The sequence below is a fragment of the Cottoperca gobio genome, chromosome 17 (assembly GCF_900634415.1).
Source record: "Cottoperca gobio chromosome 17, fCotGob3.1, whole genome shotgun sequence".
Classification (NCBI taxonomy): domain Eukaryota; kingdom Metazoa; phylum Chordata; class Actinopteri; order Perciformes; family Bovichtidae; genus Cottoperca; species Cottoperca gobio.
The window spans coordinates 12770487-12788824 of NC_041371.1; the positions used below are offsets into that span (position 1 = coordinate 12770487).

Consider the following 18338-nt stretch of genomic DNA (forward strand, 5'->3'; position numbering starts at 1 on the left):
CATTGTTTGGAAATGGATAACTGAAGTTGGAGGAGAAGAGAGAACGGGGGGAGACCTACATATGTGTCTTCCAGATGATGCAGAAAGTTTATTTGAATCTCTAAATAGCTTCTGTGAAGTGAAAACGCTGAGTAAAAAACAAGACCAAACACTGGACTTTTCTTCTTCAATTGACAGTATGTTTATCTGGGACATGAATGTATGTTAGTGATGACTGTTCGTTGTACTCTGACAGGTATATTTGCTCCAGATTTTACTTCATTCTGCAGCAGCATGTAAGTGACAGTCTACATGAAGGTGTTTGGCACATTGGTGGATGGATAGCTCAAGCAACTGCAAAGACATGACAGGTGTTACATATCCTTGCTATGTGTATCAGTGTCGACACACACACACACACACACACACACACACACACACACACACACACACACACACACACACACACACACATATTATTGGGCCAAGAGACCATAACAGACACCAGTAAGTACACACATTACCTGGCCACCACATGTTTATCCTTCATTTTTTCGGACCTGGCTGTCACAGGAACACACTCGTCTCACCCCTGATGCTTTTCAACCTGACAGTCCCAGCACATCTCTGTTACAGTCGCACTCCAGACGTGTCGTATGCTGTCATAACTGGCCACCACCTGTCACAGTCGGTCACAACCAGGTGGAACCAGTACTGTAATCTCACTCTGGCGACATTAGGTTGACAGCACACTTATTTTTCTGCTCAAAGTGTTCTAGGGGGGAATTATGTGTGCCAACATGGCTGGAGGTGTTGTCCTCATGCCTTATTTGGAAAGGTAGAAAAAGAAAAAAATGGCTAATGTCAAGTGTAGAAAATGTTTTTTGAGAGCATATGGTAAGGTATCTTTATGGCATGTTTATTTAAAATCCCCCCCCCCCTCATCCTTATGGCGACTAATTTTTTCTTTACAGTGCCAACATTTACCGACCAGAAAATAGACCCATCCAGTATCTCTGGGGAATCAGGCACTGTATGTCACTCATTTTTATTATCGAGGGAGTTTTACAGATCACTCCTCTCAAGGACTACGGTAGTTATGACTGTGCTACGTTCTGGCTTATCTACACAAATTCTACATAAAGAGTTAACTGTCCGAGATAATAGGAGTGTGTGAATTCTGTTTGAGGGGCGATATTTCACTTCAAGGCAAACAGGAAACAGCTTGTTCCTTTTTCAGTAGCCAGCACAATGTACCCTATCCAAAGAGCTCTCCCCATGCTTCGAAGCTTCACAAAGCACTCCTGCTTTCTTGTTGACATTAGGTCAGTTTTAATTCCATCACCACTTCCACTACCCCCCTCCCCCCCAACTCATTCCCTTTGGTATTAACGCTCTTTTTACAGGGAAAAAAATGTTAAAAAATGTTTTTTCTTTCTTCGCTGTATGCATGAGCTGTTTAGCACTTCATGTTATTAAAGCAGGATTTTGGCAGAGCTATTACTGGCCCACAGCAGTAATTACTAAGGTTTTGCATAGCTGCCTCTGACTCACCCGCCTTGGAAATGTTATTACCAAAGTCCCATTGGAGGCGCACAGGGAGCTACTTGTGAAGCCTGTATCTTTGTTCAGGCCATTCCAGCGACACTCAGCTCATATCCCCAACAGGGTCCTGGGGCACGAGACCAGATGCACTGAGGGAGGGAGGGAGTAAGCGAATAATGATAAAGAGAGGCTGTAATAGACAGCATTTTGCTTGAAGCAGCTATTTTTTCCTGTGTAATTCTGCATTTATATCTTCATTTCTCATCTCATGTACGTTCGTGCAAACAAAATAATTGACTTGAAGCATTGCCCATGACAGAGTAACCGAGGAAGCAGAGGAAGGATGGCCCTTTTTTTCATTCTAAGGGAAGATATTTGGCTTGTATCTGTGTAGCTCCCTTGCCCTCAGACAAAAAGAAAGGGCAAGAGAAAGTGTCCTGGGGTCTTAGCTTAGATGAAACAATTCAGATATGAACTACTCTGAGATATGAGAAAAGCATTGAAGTCGCTGGGGATTAGATAGTCTTTATTCTACTATTGATCTCTTCCTCTCTTTTTTCTTTCGTGTTCTCTCATTTTCTTTGTCTGTCACACAACCACACAATGCACCATCGCCTTATTCCAGCAATGCTTCATGTGTTTTTATCCGCTGGCTGGTGAGAACTCAGTGAGTGCTGAGTGTTGCCTTTGCGTCTTGCACTGTGTCCTGACAGCAGTCTGCATTCAGGGTCAGATGTTAAATCTCTTTTCAGAGTCAGCAACCTCTCTAAGGTCGAACTCTAAAGAGGTGCTCATTAGAGCTCAGCCTCTCCAGCTGTACAGTGCCACACAGCACTGCCCTGTAACACCTACTGTGGGTACAGATACACACATACAGGAATACACATGAGTAAACCTGTTTATGATTATTCTTTTCCAGCATTTCAAAAGTCTGCCTGCAGTATAGAAACACCGCAAAGGAACCATTTTCTGCCTCCCATTCTCCTCACTAATCTCTCGTTTCCCTCTCTGTCTCTCTCCCTGCTTGCCCCCCCTCTCCGTCTCCCTCTCAGAGAGCGAGCAGGGAACAGGGTGGTCTGTGTAGGTTGCTCTCTGGGTTTGGGTTTGTTTCCAGCAGCTGCTTATCTGCAAATGCTCAGGTTCTGCTAATTGGCATTATTAAACTGGTGGCGAGCTCAACTGAGATATAAGGGGAGGTGCTGTGTAGTGTGTGTGCATGGGTGTGCACGCACAATCATCTATGTCTGTGCCTGTGCATATGTTCCCAACTGTCTCTGTATTTGTGTGTGTGGAATTTTAAACAAGCAGCTGTCAATTTCAGTCAACAGGGCGCGTGGCATGCCTGAGGCCCAGGTACCAATTACAGGCAGACACGCTCGATGTACGAGCAGAAGCCCGGGCCTATCTTCCTTTATTCAGACACGGCTGAGGGAGAGGAGACGCTAAATGTGATGTTGGTCGATGTGTGAAGGGCGAACACTGTTGGGAGCCACTGCTGGCTGCTGAAGGATTGAGACTGGATGAATGAGGGGGATAAAGAGTTAGAGTAGGACAGCTGAGGCAGGCACGGTGCTGTTGAGGGTTATTGCTGACTTTAATGCGTTACAACTAAAAATAATGTCGACAAATGAACTGTTTTGAAACAATTTCTTTAATTTCACTTTCTGCTCATTTGTTTTTGTTTTTTTCACCTTTCATCAGGGTGGGAAGATCCCAGTGAGGTGGACAGCACCGGAGGCCATCGCTTACAGAAAGTTCACCTCGGCCAGTGACGTGTGGAGCTACGGCATCGTCATGTGGGAAGTGATGTCATTTGGAGAGAGGCCTTACTGGGACATGTCCAACCAAGATGTAAGTGGTATATTTGTTGACATCAAAAGACACATGAAATGATATCATTACGTTCTTAATGTGATGTATTAGGATGTTGGGGTGTAACATTAGACCGTGAGCAATAACTGGGCTGTCAGTTCTGGAGAAGAAGGCAGTTTTATTTTTTAATTGGACAGGTCGAAATGTGTAATTACGAAATAATGTGTGGAACTTTTAGTTACACCCACTAGTACAGCATGGCGTCATTACTGAAGACGCACCTTTTCCGAGGAAGTTAAAGTGTCCATTTCATGGGATCCTGAAGAAAGATCATAAAATGAACATTACGAGTTGAGTGTTATCACTTTTCCAAACTTCCATGCAGTAAAGAAAAATCTGAATAAACGGCCTCATTAATAGGATGCCCATTTCCGTACAGATGTGGTTATACCATCTTTTCCCCCCATAGATATGCAATCAAGGATAACTCATAAGAGAGGCAGCTGTAATAAATCACACATTTTTTATCAGCTCTCATCTCATAGCATCATCGCTGAAGATGCCCTTGACTCTGACTTTGAAAGCAGACTTATTATGGACACAGTCTCATACTATCCTCTTTCCTTCCTGGCCAGCTTTTGAGAGCAATGAATGATTGCTGAGAGCTCTGCTTTATTCTCCATGTCCGTTTTGGATAAGGTCCACACATAGACTCCCACAAACACACAGACACAGACACAAACACACAAATCCATTGGATATAGTCCCATACTATGAGGTCTCTCTCCCTAAGCTCCCTTAGTGAGACAACCAGCCAACCATCAGGCCTCTATGGACCACGCTCCACAAGGACCGTCCAACCCAGCAGATGTTGCCTCAGTGGGCCAGCAGCAAACACTGCCTGGTGGCGACTAATGCAGAGAAGAGGACTGGCACTGCTCAGCATGTCCGGCTGCTCAGTCCACACACACATACATGCTTCAAATGCACATACACAACAACTTCTCCATATGCACCATTTGTCAAGATGGTGCTGAGTTGCATTCGACTCCAGGGTAGAGTTGGCAACCTGCAGAGCAGCCTCTAATTTTTGATGATAGTATCTTTTACACTTGATTTCACACCAGACCCTTATCTTGCAACTATGCATTTTTCAGAAAAGATTACATCTACAGACTGTATGGATACAAGGATATGGGGGAGAACGAGGTCCTTCAATGTGCAATGCAGCAATCTGGGCAATCTTTAGTGTTTGTAGTGTCTTTGAAGTGGCTTCATAGCTGCAGATTATGCATTAGCTACTTTAGTATATTTATCTTGACTTCATTGTTTGTATAATTATTACAAACTATACATTATGGCTAACACACAGTGTGTGGACTGTGAAGGGTGGTCATTGAATTATAGGTTCTCCAAATCTGCCTCGAGTTCTGAATTAACTTTGTTGAACTCTTAACAAAACACTTCACTCCAACCCTTGACTTCGCTGAAACTCTCAAGTCATAGCTTCTCTCTAACAAGGCTGGGATAGCCTGGGCAGCCTTTAAGAGACATGGGTCAAGTGGCTGTGCTTCACAGTGTTAATTATATGCAATGTGCCCATTCTCCAGCGACTTTCTTCCACTGTGACACTGCCTCTGCTCTGCTTTCCGTCTCTTTTCTTGCTCTGTCCTTCAGGAGTAGCATGTGATTGGCTGGAGTCAAAAGGAAGGGCACATCGGCCTGCATGCTAACTGTCTCTTGAGTGACCAGAGGGAGTGTGTCAGTATGGGGCGGGGTGGGGCGGGGTGTTGTTGAGGCAGAAAGGAGCGTGTCACGATTACAGAGTGGATCTGCTTAATGTCCTTACTCATTGCAAACTCAAATTAGTATTTTATTTTTTAATGAAGTACATTATTGACAACCAGCCAGGTGGTAAAATAAATAATGTCACTGAAAGCAATTAGTTGTAATTACTGTATGAAGTGTGATATATATAATATAACCTGAGCTTCACCTTCCCACACTTTCTCCCCCAGGTGATTAACGCCATTGAGCAGGACTACCGTCTTCCGCCGCCTATGGACTGCCCCAGTGCTCTGCATCAGCTGATGCTGGACTGTTGGCAGAAGGACCGTAACGTACGACCCCGCTTCGCTGACATCGTCAGCACCCTGGACAAGATGATCCGTAACCCCACCAGCCTCAAAGCTGTAACCAACATCCCTGCTGTGTGAGTAAAATCCCTTTTTCTACAGCACAACACGCACATTCAGCCTGAAGTGGATATTAAGCAGACGCAAATATGCTTTTCATCTGTTTATATATACAGTATTTACACATGCTGTCTGCACAAACTATCCAGCACGCACATGCTTACTTTTTATGCTCTCATAAAATAAACATGAATTTATTACTGTTGATTGCATCAAGCCTAAACTTTTCCTCCCCAGAATATTTTTTTCCCTGCTGCTTACAACTCCAACCATCCACGCCTGCATATTGGCTTTTGAAAGTTCAATTTATCTAAATGTTTTACCTCGTAATGATAGAGTAAAAACATGTCTTAATAAAAAATACAGAAACATCTAATTTACATTCATATTCAAAATGTTCAGTCATTATTTTGTAGAGGCACTATTGACCTTGATTTGTTTTTAATTTGATTGGGTACCAGTTCTGCACACTTTTTTTGGGCAATTTCTTCCACCCTATTACGAAGATCTTCTCAAGCTCGGCCAGATTGGATGTGGACTTTCTGTGAACTGCGAGCTTCAGGTTACTCCACAGATTTTCCATTCCAATTTCCAGGCTTTGGCTGGGCCACTGAGGGTCATTCAGAGACTTGTCCTGAAGCCACTTGTTTTGGCTGCTTGCTTTGTGCTGCTGCCATGTTGAAAGGGAACTTTTGGCCCTGTGTGAGTTTGAGTTTGTGCAACGGAAAATGTCTTCCTTTGAGGTCCCTCCTGTATTTAGCTCTGTTCACCATTTCTTTAATTGTGACCAGTTTATTAATGTCTGACACTGAGAAGCATCGCCATAGCATGCTTTATTGAAGGGACAGTATCAGCCAGGTAAAGAGGGGTGTCTTCGTTTTTAGCTAGTTTAAGCACATAGCATTCAGGCCAAGGAGTGGAGGTTTTTCTCTAATTATGCCAAAAAAAAATGTTTTACGTGTTAAACATTAGAATAGATAGAGAGATAGATTAGTATAACAAATAAAAAAAAAGATTAAGGGATCAGAACACTTCCCAAAGCCATCCTCTTACACACCTAGGCAAATGTTATAACAACAGTTTCTCTCCTTCTCTTCAAATCTTCCTTGCCTAATAGTTTTTGTATCAAAGCCCTGCTCTATACTTACCTGCTCCTTCCTCTTCCTCCTCCAGGCCTTCTCAGCCACTGTTGGACAGATCCATACCTGACTTTAACACCTTCAGCTCAGTAGAGGACTGGCTCGCTGCCATCAAGATGAGCCAGTACAGAGACAACTTCCTCAACTCAGGCTTTACCTCCCTGCAGCTGGTGGCTCAAATGACCTCAGAGTGAGTTCACCTGTGTGCAAATGAAAAGATCCAAACCCATATGGCACTTGATGGGCACACTTGAATAAAATGACTCAACGTCAAGTGCGTTTATATTTAGCATGAATGCGCCCAGGGACTCATATATTTGAATTATTGCATTGAAGTAAAGCATGTATGGGGTAATGCATAAAAATCTAACTAATTATAGCAGAAGATAACAAAGTCGTTGTGGTAAAAAATATTTATATTTATGCTCTTCAAGTATTATGACTGCTATCTAATAAATAGGGATTTTCTAAGCACAATTTTCCTAAATGGATAAGTATGTAAATCCTTTAAATACACATTTAAAGAGGCATATTTATTCGCTGCTATTTATGTGGAGTATTTCAAAGCGTGGGTCATGACAGCATTTCCCGTAGCTTGAAACCAATAGAATATATAATAATATATATAATAATATTGCACTTCATTCATTTTAATTAACAATGTTGCTTGCTCTACAAATTTATGTGAAAATGTAAAATCCTGATTACTTTTGTTTTTTTATTATTAAAAATGTATGCTCCAGGCTTGGTGGCATTTATGCAGTCTCTTTGCAATTCAAAGCAACATGCAAGTCTTCTCTCAAGTGATATAATTCATTTTGTAAATTGTATGTTTTATGTTCATTGCCACCAGCTTTCCACCCTGAAATTGCCCTTTCATATAAAGTGATATTAGGACTGTAAATGCACCAGAACATTTTTGCCATTTTTAGCTAGTATAATCCCTTCATACTCAAATGATCCATTCCATCTTGAATATGATGGAAAGCCTTTCATCTATTGCTTTCCAATTTTCTTTCGCTCTGCCTCTGTCTCTCTAGGGACTTGCTGAGAATAGGAGTGACCCTGGCAGGCCACCAGAAGAAGATCCTCAGTAATATCCAGTCCATGAGGGTGCAGATGAGCCAGTCGCCCACTACTATGGCATGACTACAGGGGGCGCTGTACCACGGAGCGGGCAGCATTCGTAGGACCAACAATAATGGCAGCCCTCGAATGACCCCCAATCCATCGGAACACGCCAGAGTCGAGACTATTGTCTTAATCTAATCCACTACCATGACAACAGGAGACCAGGGTCTACACTACCACATGGTTAACAGCTATCACACTTCATGTAATCCACGCCAGGAGTTCAGGGTCCAGACTTGATACTGTTTCTCCATTTACCCACGAAAGGAAGACAGATATCAGTTGCTGTGTTTAAGGACTTCCATTCCTATCATTGTAAACCAAAATAACTCCAACAATCCGACATCGCTACAGGGAATCTCTCACAGATTCAGACCATATGGTAAAATGAGTAATATTGTACTTCTATATTATCTGGACTAGAAGATGTTAAAACTGTAAACAGAAGTGTGAGCCATTTAGAAACAACGTGTGACCTGTGATTTTACCGTCGTCAATGTGTGCAATGAAGATGCCTTGACCTGGCCAGAAATATGTCCCAGAAGAAAAAGCAATTACCAGTAGGAATAATTAGAGGGAGAAGAATACAGGGATGTACAGTGGAGCACCATTTTCACATTTCACATCATCTTTTGCTCGTTTGAGGAATTTGAAAAATGTATCGTAAATGGACTGGTGAAAATTCAGAGCCAGTTATATTTTTGTCTTTTACCATCTGTTTGTTTGTTTTTAACACTATAGCAAGATGCCGCCCACTCGTATTTTAACTTTAACACTACCTGTGGAGACCTGGGTGGAAGGCCTTTCCAAAGGACTTCTCAACCAGCCCCACCCAGATTCAGAGAATATAAATGTTTATCTCTTGCTAAATATGATTATATCTTTCATAATAAACCTTCATATTGAAGGTGATATGTATGAATATGTATGTACAGAACTCTCTGCTTGCATTTTTGGCAAAGACATGTTTGTTGACTAGATTGTGATAGACACATGCAATGTGTAGATTCCCTACGGTGCCCTGGTTTCCTTTGGACAACAACGGACACTGGGTCGTATGGCCATTCTGACTAAATCTTAACCTGAGGAAAACATTAAAAGGAACTATGGGCAAAGAATTGGTATTGTAGATCTATATGAAATTTGCTGTTTAAAATAATTGACAAAATATCCATTTATTGGAGATCATGTTTAATGTGGGTGTACACATGCTGTCTCTTGCTGGTGAGCACTTACTTGTACAGATATGTTTTATGTTTTTTATTTCCTTTTATTCTGTTGTTGTTGTTTGTGTTGGGAGTGCTCAACACCATCCAGGGGGGGAAGGAAAATCCACGCCTTGGCCAGTTCAAATATATGGTAAATACCCACTAATCACACAGGAAAAACACTACTTAACATCAAATTGCTCTGTATCTGGTAGATTGTATTTCAGGCAAATCTGGTTCGTCTTTCTCATGGGTGCCGCAAATATCTTGGGCAAGGCAATATTCCCTGCAAGTTTGAAATGCATAGGAGAGTAGCTCATCAAAGAACGGAGTGAATCAGCATCACCTCTCGACATAGTGAAAATGAGCATCTGGGGTGAGGTTTGCCAACAGACGCCTGATGCCATTCCTATGAACACACAGGCTTAAACAGCCCACACGGGCACACCGCTCACAGTGTAGCAAAGCCTTCTATAGACTGCTGTAGCTAAGCTGCTGAGTAAATCTATGCACTCTTCCCTATATGCTGCTGCCATATGGGTAGGCAGGTTGAGCGCAAACGCTGTTGTGCCAGAGAGACTTTCATGCATATACGTACCTCTCCAGAATTCTTAGCTGCAGGAATCGGTGTTTGGAAATGCACTCTTTGGTAGTATTTGATTGCAAGATGTCTACATTGTTCCCAAGGGATGCCGTGGATGACTTGTCTGATTTTTGGAATATATTTTCATCATAGTTCTGACAGAGGATTTCTCTTTTTTTTTTAAGTCTGGGGAGGGTGTTTTATGATTGCAATGTGATGGTGTCAGGACAGCTTGGTCATGAGAAGCAGTGGTTTTGCTTACTGTTTTCTCTCTTGCAGGTTGCTTGCTTCAGGCTCAGGGTTTAGGGAATTGTTATGTTTTATAAATCAGGTTTTGTCAAGTGTTGATGAAATAATAACAACACTGGCCTTTAAAAGTGAAAGCAAACTGACCTGAATGTTCCTGTGGTAATATTTATTTGACATGAAGCTATAGCAGACAATTATCATGAGCTATTGTAGTATCAATTCTTTGCAGTAGCTGTGACGCTGCTGAGATATCTTTTGGCCCTATTTGAAGAGACACGAGTGAAGACGGTTCACCTTGCATCCAAAATTAAAAATTAATGGACTGATTAGTTAATTAGCAGATTATTAAGTATACTCACCACCCTCAAGTCGTCATCCTCCTCTGTCTGTCCTGCCTTCTCTCCCTGGCTATTCCCCCTAGCTGGCACATATCCAGCTCGTTCATCCTGGGTGTAACCAAGCTGTCCTGGGCTGAGGCTGGGCTGGGCCATGACCGCCTCGTCCTGAGAAATGGTTGGCTCCATTCTCCAGTGGGCCCAGGCAGGAGTGAAAACACCTGCTGGGACCCCCATCTGACAGGCATCTGATCAGCCACAGGGAGGGAGACTGATGGGAACGTCAAAAAGCAAATACACACACACTAAGGAACCCTCAATTATGCTATGCCCACGTCTGTTTTCCAGCCTGATGCTTAATGAAGAGAAAGTGTGCAGAGACCTGACGGAGTGTGTGCATATGGGATAGAAAGCGGGGGATGAGTCAGTTAACAGGAGGGTGGGGTCGCAGGGCAGAAGTGGCACAAAGACAGGATGTTAGATGAAAGTCAGCTTTATCTCATTGAAGTGAATCAGCCCCTTTCATCTTGCATTGTGGTTTATGTGGGAACATCTTTGTTATTGTATAATTTTGAATTCTTTGGTTTAGTTTGGTAATGGAAAATATTGTTTGCTAGTTTGCCTCGTGGGCAAAATCAATTGCTTTCTCTTTTCAATTCTCCATGTCATTGATTTACCAAGTATTCCTAAATATAATCATATGCTTCTTGAGATTGGCATAAATCACTTTCGCTAAAGCCAATGATTCAATTTGAATGCATTAGTCCTCTATTCAGCTCAGTCTCATGTGTTTACTTTTCAACCCAAGAGCCTGTGAATGAGATGATAGAATGTATTCATTATGCAACAGTGTAATTCTCCATTTGCTCTGTTTGTCTTTCTAAATATCTGACTGGAATGACACTCCAGTGTGATGAATGGAGAGGCGGGTCGCCATCCCTCTCTGAAAGCCATTTCACATGGAAGCCATTCATCACACACTGATACAAAACACAAGAACAGAGCTTGTTAAATGTTTCATGGTGATGTAACTGTCGAAGTAACCAACGACCCGTTTAGTAGAGGATTTCATGCCTGTCTTTACTGTATCCGTCCGAACTGTGTTCACCTGAAAATGACCTGATACAACATCGTACAAAACTTATTAAACTACTCCATTCTCTTTTTTCCCCCTCCTTCTGTTTCAGACTGTGGACTCAAATATTTACACGTATATAAAACAGCACACACATACACTTCATGTACACACTTTCACATGCACACACACCCCAAGAACAATTGGAATTGCTTTGGTCAGCCAGAGAGCAAGAAGAACAAGTGAAATGGGACCTTTTCCAGGATACCAGTCACAACCTCCCCCCCTATGGTACACAATGGATGGTGGAGCTGAATAGGAGTGTGCACATGTCACAGTTTGTTTATTTGTGCGTGAGAGAATGAACGTATGTGTGTTTGTGTGTGTGTGCGCATAGCGGGCACATTTGTGTGTACAGACATTTATGTGTGCACAGGTACATTGTTTAAGAGCGTGAACATAATTTTTTTTGTTTCTGTATAGCTACCACTTGTAAATTGTGACAAGTACGTGTCATGAGTTTGTAAGCTGTAACTTTCTGAGAACTATTGTACTAAAATGCACTCAATAAACGCCTTGAAAAACAAGTGCATCACTTCATGGTCTGTGATTCAATGGGCTATAATTCTCTTTTCATTATCAGTAAGTGAAGAAAGCGGACAGTAAGGGTTAATATCCAGTAACACTACTGTCAGCGCTGTGAGTGAGCGTGACGTCTAATGCTTGGTTTCATAATGGCTAAGGAAATAAACTGCATTTTGTCACCGTTCATCTGGCAGGCGGCATGTGTTAAAAGCCATCAGCCACTAATAAACGAGCCATCACCAGGATAACACGCAGACCCAAAAAATGACTCTCCAAGAAAAGTGACAATATTTTGACAAACTAGTAGAAATTATCCTCCCATTTAAACTCTTATATTTGTCTCAAACACACACTTGCACACACATCCAGTACAAATACACAAGCAGTCACAGCAGTCTCGTAAATTCCAGTTGCCAGAGACTTTTAGAGCACTACACACTCTGGAAAGCATACTGCACAGTAATGATATGGTTAATGAGGTGGGTCGGAAGATGTAGGGATGTATCCAACTCTCAGCGTTCCCCCATAACTGTTTATTGACTCTAATTGATTGATAGTATCCAGCTCCATATTAGCAAGGAAACTGCTGTGCAGTGGATGTGCCAAACCGAAAGGAAGCCAACAAGATTCATGAAACAGTTCATTTTCCGTTTTTTTTTTTTTAAAGTTTGTGATATTAAAAACTAAGTGCTTCAGTCGTCACTTTGTCGTTTTTGTTAGGGCGTAAGCGATGATGTCACTGCAGAAGGGGTGCAAGCGTCTGCTGGAAAAGATATTTGACATGATGTTGATGAAAACGTGGAGATTTTTTTAATTAAAGAGTAACTTATTACACAAGGCTGAAAAGGAGCATTGATTGACAGTTCTCTCCGGGGTCATGGAGTACACCTGTACGTCACTACTGCAAGCTGAGACGTTAAACCACTGGATGCGAGCAAAAACATGATTTTCAGAGGGTGTTAAATTACTCTTTACGTTAATATGATATCTTAGTGTTTGCCCGCTTTAAAGGGAAAGTCCAGCTTTATTCAACTTTAGTCTTATTTCTGTAATTATTGCCATCCAGCTGTAATTATAGCACTGTCTCATTGTTAACTGCTGAGATTTGGGAGTGTGGCAAAAACAAGATTTGCTTAATCGTCTGAATAATTGTTTCTTGCCAACTCTGACTTTTTTTTTAGCAATGTCGCCATGTTCCCAGATTTCAGTAATTACCCTGGTGAGTAAAATGTAAACAACTTAGAATTGATGGCTAAATCTAAAAATATAAGGTCAACGTTGTGTTGAAGTGGAATTGTTCTGTAATGGATATGTTCTTGCTTTAACCTTAACTACTCACATACTACAAAATGTTTCACAAGAGAAGCTGTATTGCTCAGGAGACAGTTCAAGGTCATGTGGATGCTTTAATTGCACTTGTAGAGCTCCACTAATAGTTAAACAGATGTAATGATCATTGATATGGTGACATTCTTTATGGTATCCTCCTCCTATGCCTTTAGCTTAATTGGATCTATTTGTCACAGTAATCAAACCAATTAGAGAGATAGTGGAATATACGTGCTATCGTGACAAGGAGTACATTGCAATAGGTGTGAAAGCTGAATTGTGTGTGTAAGTGTGTGAGAGAAATAGGATGAGACAGACCGATTGAGGCTGACAGAAAGCCAAAGAGATGAAGACAGAGATGAGAGTGGAGAGCATTCACTTGAACGTATACTTCATCCGTAACAGCGTGTTTATCACTGACGAGAGAGCCAGCTCTCTTTATTTCACATTAAAGTCACAGGAAGTTTGAAAAGTGACTTCTCAGCAGCAAATCTATGCCTTAATCAATATTCCCTGAGCAATCACCTGTGAGAAAGGGATCGGTGCACAGCAGGGAACTCCTGCAGAGAAAACGGGAGAGAGTTGGGGGGAAAAAGCAATCCATCCAGCGGTGCAGATCAGAGTGTGGGAGTAGAAAACTTGGAGTGAATACTGAGCGAAGGACAGCCGAGGAACATAGTGAATTTACAACCATGGGACAAAGATGAGGGCACAGAGATGAAGGGAGAAAGAGTGTCCTGGCAGTACAAAAGAGAGGAATGATAGAACTGAAAGGAGGTATTTCTCAAATGCTTGTCCTTGTGTGTGCATTCTTTAAAAAGACATATTTATTTAGCAAATCAAGGAAAACACAACATGACTAGAGTTGTTGTGACTGGTTGTTGGCCTAGTGAGATTGTCCGAAGCCTAAATCTAATCTCAGCACTTAGTGGATGCAGGGCCTCAGTAAGCTGTGTGCATATATACAGAGCCCACAGCAGACCTGATTCTGAGTATGGTTCACAAGCTCTGTTTTTTTCTGATGTGCATTATTTTACAAGTAAAGAATTACAGAATAAAGATAGGTGACAAATTAAAGGAAAACACATGAGCCACCAAAGCAGCTTTACAGCAAACTGGAACTTTGGTTGAATGAAATGCAATTTTTTCCAAAAGTTATTCCCATATTTGGTGTTTTTGATCTTTACATCAGACTCCCATCGGTTGTTCGATCAGGTTGGGATTTGGTGACTGTGGTCATTTTCAAATCAAATCAAATCAAATCAAATCAAATCAAATCAAATCAAATCAAATGTATTTATATAGCCCAATATCACAAATTATACATTTGTCTCAGTGTGCTTTACAGACTGTACAGGTTACGACACCCTCTGTCCTTAGACCCTCGCATCGCACAAGGAAAAACTTCCTAAATGAAACCCCATAATTAAAGGGGGAAAAATGGAAGAAACCATCAGGGAGAGCAACTGAGGAGGGATCCCTCTCCCAGGACGGACAGACGTGCAATAGATGTCGTGTGAGTGAGGGCACGATGGAGCGAGAGATTGGCCGGAGAATCGGAGCAGCGGGGGCGGTATTACATTCGCTTTACCTCACCATTGTGACGAAAAGAGAGCTGAGCCAGAAGACAAAGCTCTCAATCTACCGGTCGAATCTTCGTTCCTACCCTCACCTATGGTCATGAAGGCTGGGTCATGACTGAAAGAACGAGATCACGGGTACAAGCGGCTGAAATGTGTTTTCTCAGACGGGTGGCGTCCTCCCTTAGAGATAGGGTGAGAAGCTCAGCCATCCGTGAGAGACTCTGAGTAGAGCCGCCGCTCCTTTGCGTTGAAAGGACCCAGTTGAGGTGGTTCGGGCATCTAGTAAGGATGCCACCTGGGCCGCCTCCCTAGGGAGGTGTTCCAGGCACGTCCAGCTGGGAAGAGACCCCGGGGAAGACCCAGGACTCGGTGGAGAGATTATATCTCCTCACTGGCCTGGGAACGCCTCAGGATCCCCCAGTAGGAGCCTGGAGGATGTGGCCCGGAGAAGGGAAGTTTGGGGTTACTTACTGGAGCTGGTGCCCCCGCGACCCGACCCCGCATAAGCGGTAGACGATGGATGCATGATGGATGAATATATAAATTATAAATACTAAGAATAATAACCAACATTAAAATTCAGGGGAGACAATTAGCCTACATTTTATTTGATGGGGGGGCGGTAAGGGATCTGGATAATGGATAGGGGGGCGCTGGCCCAAAAAAGGTTGAGAACCACTGCCTTAGACCCTTGGTTAAGGAAAAAATCTCCACCCCTAAAAAAAACCTTTAAAGTGGAAACTAAGACTACATCCTAAACTAAGTATATGGCCGGGACGTGAATGCCGTGCGATAGTTTGGGACTGAGCGGCAGTCAATGAGTGGAAATGCTGTGAGAACAGAAACATGGTCTATGCAAGTACGGAGAACATACTCAATGTGCGCTTTTACGCATCAGCCGAGGTAAGGATCAGAGTGTTCCAATGAACACAGTAAAAAAACAAACATGGCGTCTGTCGAGGGACATGTATTGCTGTACATACTGCAAAGAATGAAGAAAAAAATAAAATGATGTTCTTTGTATGTTGCACTTACATTGGTTTGGCTTATTTGTAGCTAAGGGTTGAGTTTGTATTCTATTGTTTCTGTATGTTGCACTTTTATTTGGTTTATTTGAAGCTATTGTTCTGCACTTAAAGGGTTGTACCTATTTGAAGCTTCCTGCGGTTCGGAGTTGTATCCTCGTGATTGTTTGCACTAATTGTAAGTAACTTTGGACCAAAGTGTCAGCTAAATGACCTGTAATATAAGTGCACGGTCATGTTCAATTAGAGTGTCATCAAACTGCTCAGCCATGGTTGTTTGTTTGAAGTCAACACACAACAGAAGGGGTCAGCCATCTCTTGTCGTTTCATGTTATAACACTCCGCGTGGCAACGCTCAGACTGCAGCTCATGTTTCCGTTGCCCTACGATTTCCAGGTGACACACGTAATAGAGGACTGTTTGCGCTTATTCACTTTAAAAGAGCAAACGGTCATTGGGGAAACTTTAACACTGGACTGACTGATGATATAACTTCATCACTCACTCAGTCACCAGTTATGTGAATTTGTTAGTTAATTTGTCTACAGCAGGGGTCCCCAAACTTTTTCCTGTGAGGGCCACATAACTTTTCCCTTCTCTGATGGGGGCCGGGGTCAGTTTGTAACAGAAAAAGTGTGACGATCGCAGGGGTGCCTAAACGTAAACATTTATTGTTTTCCAGAAAGCCACACATAACCAAGCTGAGCTAACAGTCCACTTTTTAACTTTGAGAGTTTGTCTGCTCGCATTTGGCCTTGCAAGTTATCATACTTGTCTTTGTGACGGGATTCATAGTGTCGGCGCAGATTGTATTCTTTGAATTCCGCCACCGCCTCTTGACAGGTGAGACAAACAGCCTTTTCTTTGCATTGAACAAAAAAATAATCGGTTAAATACCCTGCATTCTGAATCAATTTTTCTCTTACCTAACCTTTTCGCCATTATTCCGTTCTATTTGACAGGGGCTAGTCTAGGATTCGCGTGGCCAGACTGAAAAAAAAATCATAATGCGTCTCTGGTATTGTTTAGGGGGCCGGGCCAAATGTGGAGGCGGGCCGTATCCGGCCCGCGGGCCTGAGTTTGGGGATCACTGGTCTACAGCCTGCTTTTAGGGAGGGAGACAGAGTCACGACTATGAAATAAAAACAGTAAATGAGCAGAACACAATGCTCTGTGTCTGACTCTAAACAGTGTTAGGGCACATGTGGAGCCCACTAACTCATGCAGCCATGTGTGGTCTCGCTGAACAGCTATTGACCTTCAGCTTCTTTTTCTTGCTTTAGAAGCTAAATTATTTATTTGCAAAAAAAACATCCTGCTCAATTCATTACCCTGTGATGATGAAGAACTTGCATTTCCCTTGGTAAATAATTAACTTATTGATGGACCTCAGTGAATTTGGTAAATGTGGAAATAGTGCTTTGCTTAATCAAGATGTCAGTTGCAAGATTCAAAGTATATCTCTCTTAATAGTGGAGGACATTTCTCCTTTTTTTGTATAGGAGGAGAAATGCAGCGCCTGGGTCAAATGAGATTTTATGTCTCGGAGGAGTTCATCAAATTTAATTATGATACATATAATTACCAAAAGCAATCTTCTGTGTGGTAGGCATAATCATTTCAGAGAGACGTAGGCACCTGCAGGGGTAAGGTGTCATTTAGAAAGAGTCTAGAGTGACAGGAGGAAGACAGTGAGGGAGAAAAGGACAGAAACAGGTGATTGCTGTATAATCCACAGGGGAAAAATCGACCTGCTACAGACTCCTCTTTCTTACTGTAAAAGAAAATTACAGAAATTGTAAACCCCCCTTAACCAATGCTAGTGTCATTCTGCTGTTTAGTATCCGATAGGATTACAAAAGAACATTTAACAAGTACTTGATTTGAGTTGATTATGGAAACATGGCCGTCTTTCATCATACTTGCACTTGGGAGAACATAAACAAAAGCCTTGCCAGATGTTTGTAATGAGCTGGATTTATCATAACAATATGTGAAGAAAGACAGTCTGCTGTTGTACGGCAGGTACAGAGTCAATAATAGGAGCTGAAGCAAGAGGTGAGTTGTGATGGCTTTAAGGATCACAGCTGTAATTGGTTCTTTCAGAGGGTGAGAAGGGGTAGGGGTTATGTGGAGGGACATTAACCCCCTTCCACACACACACAAGCTCGCCCATCCATCCCAGAAACCCCCCGCAGAGTATAATCCCACACAGAGCCCCTCACAGCTCCGCCCGCCTTCGATTGCTGCAAAAATCAATGAAATATTTTCCCACCAAAATGAAGACGAACAATGGATAACATCCACACGTCAAAGTCTTCCTAATTAGAGAATTCACACAAAAGCACTCCTTTGCTTCGTGGCTTGCAGAACAGAAGGAGAGGGGGTGAACGAGGAGAAAGGATGGATAGTGAGTGATGAAGGTTACCCACTTCCCACTCGTTGCTCTCATTTCTCTATTATCAACTTTATATCTCATAACCTTGGCTGCCACAGCACATTCGATAGGCTGACATTTTCCGCCTTTCTAGCCATAGCTGTGCACACAGCATGCCATGCCAGAAG

General features: G+C 42.4%; 1 protein-coding gene across 2 annotated transcripts in view; it reads left to right on the top strand.

The window, feature by feature from the left end:
• The window catches only part of ephb1 (EPH receptor B1), a 150562-nt gene extending 138716 nt beyond the window's left edge, over positions 1 to 11846 (top strand). For both annotated transcript variants that reach the window (XM_029452994.1, XM_029452995.1), the window contains exons 13-17: positions 3226 to 3375; positions 5355 to 5548; positions 6705 to 6860; positions 7711 to 9160; positions 11364 to 11846. In XM_029452994.1, the coding sequence (XP_029308854.1) occupies positions 3226 to 3375; positions 5355 to 5548; positions 6705 to 6860; positions 7711 to 7819 (609 nt within the window). In that variant the 3' untranslated portion in view covers positions 7820 to 9160; positions 11364 to 11846. The remainder of the gene's footprint in view (positions 1 to 3225; positions 3376 to 5354; positions 5549 to 6704; positions 6861 to 7710; positions 9161 to 11363) is intronic.
• Positions 11847 to 18338: the final 6492 nt, after the last annotated feature.